At 44.0% G+C, this 5,873-nt stretch overlaps 1 protein-coding gene across 1 annotated transcript; it reads right to left on the bottom strand.

Annotated features, from left to right (window-relative positions):
- Positions 1-3,021: 3,021 nt before the first annotated feature.
- Positions 3,022-4,195, bottom strand: LOC104998236 (interferon tau-1-like). Its single transcript, XM_010853309.1, has one exon. It carries the CDS (start codon positions 3,907-3,909, stop codon positions 3,322-3,324), a length of 588 nt encoding a protein of 195 aa, XP_010851611.1. The 5' UTR covers positions 3,910-4,195; the 3' UTR covers positions 3,022-3,321.
- Between the last annotated feature and the right edge of the window lie 1,678 nt (positions 4,196-5,873).

Raw genomic sequence — 5,873 nt, 5'->3', positions numbered from 1 at the left:
ATACGACTGAGTGACTTCACTCTCTCTCTTACTACTCAGTCAAGGTGGAATGGGATGCAAGTGCACTTATTATTCAAAGGGACATTGAGAATTTTCTTCTGAAGTCAAGCAACTGACAATGTACACTTTAGGAAACAGTTAATGCACCTTCAAACAAGAGCTTTTTCCGCTGATTCCCTTGCATTTTCCTACCCAGAATGCCATGATCAAGGCTCCAAGGGTGTTAAAGTATGTAAAGAAAATGACAATGTATCATCATTATCATTATCATTAGCAAATGAATGTAACCTTGGCCAGCTGAGCAGCCTGGAAGCCAGAAACATATCTTGACATTTCACTCCACACAGCTTCCTTAGCCCAAGACATGTCCTGCCTGAAGCTGGGAGTATTTTCCTCTCTAAAATACGAAAGCTAAGGAAGCAGGCTTTTTCAAGTTATTGGTGTCAGCTCTTTCCAGGAAAGGTCCTCCTTGAGCTCTTGTAACAAGGACATTCATTCCCAAAAATATTCATCTCAAGAAAAACAATAACCACTTATTTAACAGTTTCTGAAAAGCCTAGAACGTTCCCTCAAACTTTTAAGTGGTGGCTTTGCACTGTCAGGGCTTCCCTTGTGGCTCAGACAGTAAAGAATCTGCCTCCAATGTGGGAGACCCAGGTTTGAACCCTGGGTGATCCCCTGGAGAAGGAAATGGCAATCCACTCCAGTATTCTGCCTGGAGAATCCCATGGACAGAGGAACCTGGTGGGCTGTGGTTCATGGGGTGGCAAAGAGTCGGCAAGACTGAGTAACTACACTTTGCACTCTTAAGGGAAAATTGATAGCCAGAAGCAGAAAGAAACAGGAAAGAGCTGTATGAATGGCTGGTGCAGGGGAAGGACCAGTGAATCTGGAGAGCACACTGGGAACTGCTACATTGTGAGGAAGTAGCGGCATCCTTTGTTTTATCCCATTTCCCAGATAATTGCATTATTTACACATTGAAGGTTTGTGACAACCCCATGTCAAACAAGTCTATCAATGCCACTTTCAACAGCCCTTGCACACTCACTGTCTTTGTGCCACACTGCAGTAATTCTCAGGATAGTTCAAACTTTCACCAACAAAAGAATTTGAAGGTCCAGTTGATCACTGGTGATTTTTAGCAATAAAGTATTTTTTAAATTAAGGTATATATGTATGATCAGGCCACTCAGGATGACTGTTCTCTTACTCTCTGTACATCCCCTGCCCCACCAGTACACCCTATGCACATGACTGGCTTTTCTCTGTACTTGTCCCAGGCCCCAAATTTGATCTTTTTTATCAAAGGGGTGGTGAAGGGCGTGTCCCTCTACTGCTTTCCATGATAACTAATGAGCCCACCTGATCTCACTCCCACTAGGACTAGCAATCTCCTCCCCCAACCCCCTCTCCAACCTTCCCCATTCCCCACTTCCCCACCCTCTATTCCCCACCCCTCCATTGCTCTCAGAATGAAGCCTGTCACCATGTATTAGTACTTCCCACCCCCAGTGCACCACTCATGGTGGGGTGTTGCTCCAGACATGTGAGTGCCTCCCATCCATTACACCATCCCTGTCTCTGTTCTTGATGGCAGATTCTTTCTTTGGTCTCGAAGCTGGGCAAACATAGGTCTTGTAAACTGCAGGGTACAACCCAACAATCGGTGGCAGGCAGGAAATGGCAGAAACTCCTGTGAGCGGCAAGATTCAGGACAGCAAATGGAAAGTTATTGGGGGCATCCACCAGCATGTGGGGCCCAAAAGTTGCTGGGTGATCCTGAGGTGGCTGTCCACTAACCGAGGGGGCCCAAAAGTTGCTGGCTGTAATCCCCAAACTGTAGGGTACTCCTGAGGTGGTCATCCACTACCATATGGTGCCCAAGAGTTGCAGGGGGAATCCCCGAAGCACCAGGGAGATCCCTGGGTGGCTGTCCACTAGGACATGCGGCCTTTCAGGGGCTGTCCTTGTTGAATGGGGGCTGCCCAGAGATCTGGAGAACAATGGCCTCTGCTAGCTCTGCTACTGTATCAAAGTGAGCCTTTTGTAATTGGTTAAGCCAGCTTTCTGGAAGGAATTGGTATTTCTCTTGTGCCTTTGCCATGTAAGTGATCTACCTGGCTCTCTGGAACTAATGGTCTGTGATTTCCAAGAGTAAAGAGGAAAAAGTGCTTTTAGGTAAACTCTACAGAAATAATTGTGTTTAGGTAACATCTATCTAAAAACGTCTCCCTGGATTTTGGTAACTTGAAACTAAGTTAAGAGAATTCATTGACTTTCTGTGCTGTATGCTTAGTTGTGTTGCACTCTTTGGGACCCCGTGGGCTACAGCCCTCCAGGCTCCTCTGGCCACGGGGATTCTCCAGACAAGAATACTGGAATGGGTAGCCCGGCCCTCCTCCAGGGGATCTTCCCAATCCAGGTTTCCTGCACTGCAGATTCTTTACCAACTGAACAAGCAGGGAAGCCCAAGTATAGTGGAGTGGGTAGGCAGCCTATTCCTTCTCAGAGGGATTTTCCTGACCCAGGAATCGAACAGGAGTTTTCAGCTCTGCAGGTACATACTTTACCAGCTGAGCTATCAGGGAAGCCCTGCAGGCAGCTTAGAAAGATATATAATATTATTTGTCTCTCCAGCATCATTTGGATCTAAAACTTCCTGTGTGAGGACATTCTTTTCCTTTACTTCTCTTTGCAGTCTTTAGTATAATTGAAATAAAATAATACTGTTTTTATGTCCTCTTCTCTGTAAGACTGAGAGTTTCCATGCAGTAGGAACTACATTTGCTTTATTCACTTGTATTCCTTGGTGAGAATTACACAGTATGTCACATAGGTACTCAATGTATATACATAATATGAATGGAATGAATGAATAAACAAATGTAACCATCCATTCTTTAATAAAGTTTTAAAATGGGGGCATGGATTTTCACTTTTGAGCAAAGAAACTCATTTTCTTTGATTTAATAAATAGAATAAAGTACAAATTGAAAAACACAAAATCATAAACATGTTTTAGAAATTTTAATAGATGTACAAATGAAATGTAACTTTACAAATTTCCTAATATTTTAAGTATGTTAGATGCAAGAAGGAATACATAAATCAGGAATAGATAACATCAGGGGAGGCATCACTTAAGGACTCATACCCCTAGGCTGAATACTTTTATATCTACTTGCTTATTACTGCCGACAAAGTATCAGCTAAAGTAATTCAATGAATTCAGTGACTGAAGCAGAAGTCAGAGTCTTCTGAAATGAACACAGGTGAGTGTACGAGGGTGATGTGGCATCTTAGTCGGCGAGAGTCATCTCAAGATGAGTTCAGATCTCCACCTATCTTTCTTAACCTTTCTTGCAAGCTGGTTGATGAAGAGAGGGCTCTCATCATCTCCACTCTGACGATTTCCCAGGCGCAGTCGCTGTATTCCTTCTTTTTCAGGTACACATGGATGCCCTGGAAGTACTTCTTCACGGTCAGAATGGGGCCCATCCTTCCCAGGGCAGAGTCTTCCTCTCCCATCACTGGGCCCAGGCAGGCATCCAGGTCATCCAGCTGCTGATGGAGTCCAGTGCAGAGCTGCTCCAGGAGGGTGGTGTTCCAGGCAGCAGACGAGTGCTCTGTGTGGAAGAGGTTGAAGCACTGCTGGAGCATCTCGTGGAGCACAGAGATAGCCTGGTCCTTCTGGAGCTGGTCACCCTCCACCATCTCCCAGGGAAGACCAAAGTCTTTTCTGTCTTGCAGACAGGAATGAGTGGAGAGTCTGTTCATTTGGGCCAGGAGCCTGAGGTTCTCCCTGGCACCTAGCATGTGGTTCTCAGACAGGTAACAACCCAGAGATCGTCCCGGGCTGTAGCTGACCAGCACCAGGGCCATCAGTAGAGAGAGCACAAAAGCCATGGGGAAGATGTGGCTGCTGCTGGGCTGGCTGAGATGGGGTCTGGGTGAACCTTCAGGTAGGTTCTCTGATGATGTTCATTCTAAGCAAGGCTTTTAAATAGGGAAGACAGTATTCATTATCCAAAAATTTCTATCTCACTTCCTGGTTGTGTTTTCATTTAGATATTTTCTATTTGACCTAGGAAATGTAGTCAATCTAAACTCTAATTTTTACAGTAGAAGTTTAATTTTCCCAATAAAATTTGGGTTTGTCAATGTAAATGTATATCAATTAAATGAGAAACTAAATAAAGGCTGAAGTTATGTAAGTATGCAAAGACTTATAGATGTGTACATAGTTATTATGTACAAATTTAGGTATAATATATATAAACATTCCTTTTGTTTATCTTATGTCAGGAACATAGTTTTCCATTGATTCTTAACTGCATTTTTCCCTCCTTATCTTACACATAGGAATGCAGAGTCACTAAGGCCATGTTGATTTCTGTATTTTCTTTTCTGTCTCACAGAGGATAAGCTTGTAATTAAGGGTGAATGAACTACTCAGTTGTTTCTGTTCTTTTGAGAACATTCATTCAGGTTCCTGAGATTACATTTCACTGGGGCCAGAAGGTCATGAAAGTGGAGTATTTCCCGCCATATCAGTAAACCAGGATGACAGAGACATCAAGAGTTTCCAGCCCTCCAGGGCGCTCAGGGAGGGGGAATACACCTGTGGGCTTAGTTGATTTCAGTCGCTGAGTCGCATCCGACTCTTTGTGACCCCATGAATCGCAGCACATCAGGCCTCCCTGTCCATCACCAACCCCTGGATTTCACCCAAACTCATGTCCATAGAGTTGGTGATGCCATCCAGCCATCTCATCCTCTGTCGTCCCCTTCTCCTCCTGCCCCCAATCCCTTCCAGCATCAGACTCTTTTCCAATGAGTCAACTCTTCACGTGAGGTGGCCAAGAATTGGAGTTTCAGCTTTAGCATCATTCCTTCCAAAGAACATCCAGGACTGATCTCCTTTAGGATGGACTGGTTGGATTCCCTTGCAGTCCAAGGGACTCTCAAGAGTCTTCTCCAACACCATAGTTCAAAAGCATCGATTCTTTGGCACTCAGCTTTCTTCACAGTCCAACTCTCCCATCCATACATGACCACTGTAAAAACCATAGCCTTGACTAGACGGACCTTTGTTGGCAAAGTAATGTCTCTTCCTTTGAATATGCTATCTAGGTTGGTCATAACTTTCCTTCCAAGGAGTAAGCGTCTTTTAATTTCATGGCTGCAATCACGATCTGCAGTGATTTTGGAGCCTAACAAAATAAAGTCTGACACTGTTTCCACTGTTTCCCCATTTATTTCCCATGAAGTGATGGGACCAGATTCCATGATCTTTGTTTTCTGAATGTTGAGCTTTAAGCCAACTTTGTCACTCTTCTCTTTCACTTTCATCAAGAGGCTTTTTAGTTCCTCTTCACTTTCAGCCATAAGGGTGGTGTCATCTGCATATCTGAGGTTATTGATATTTCTTCCGGCAATCTTGGTTCCAGGTTGTGCTTCCTCTAGCCCAGCTTTTCTCATGATGTACTCTGCATATAAGTTAAATAAGCAGGGTGACAATATACAGCCTTGATGAACTCCTTTTCCTATTTGGAACCAGTCTGTTGTTCCATGTCCAGTTCTAACTGTTGCTTCCTGCCTGCATATAGGTTTCTCAAGAGGCAGGTCAGATGGTCTGGTATGCCCATCTCTTTCAGAATTTTCCACAGTTTATTGGGATCCACACAGTCAAAGGCTTTGGCATAGTCAATAAAGCAGAAATAGATGTTTTTCTGGAACTCTCTTGCTTTATCGATGATCCAGTGGATGTTGGCAATTTGATCTCTGGTTCTTCTGCCTTTTCTAAAACCAGCTTGAACATCTGGAAGTTCATGTTTCACATATTGCTGAAGCCTGGCTTGGAGAATTTT

This window comes from Bison bison, unplaced genomic scaffold, assembly GCF_000754665.1.
Source record: "Bison bison bison isolate TAMUID 2011002044 unplaced genomic scaffold, Bison_UMD1.0 scf7180017864326, whole genome shotgun sequence".
NCBI classification, from domain to species: Eukaryota; Metazoa; Chordata; class Mammalia; order Artiodactyla; family Bovidae; genus Bison; species Bison bison.
Note: the sequence above shows the minus strand (reverse complement) of the source record. Positions and strands in the feature narration are given on the sequence as shown.

Bases quoted from the DNA above. Each gene is read 5' to 3' on its own strand.
- LOC104998236 (XM_010853309.1), bottom strand. From the start codon at position 3,909: ATGGCTTTTGTGCTCTCTCTACTGATGGCCCTGGTGCTGGTCAGCTAC.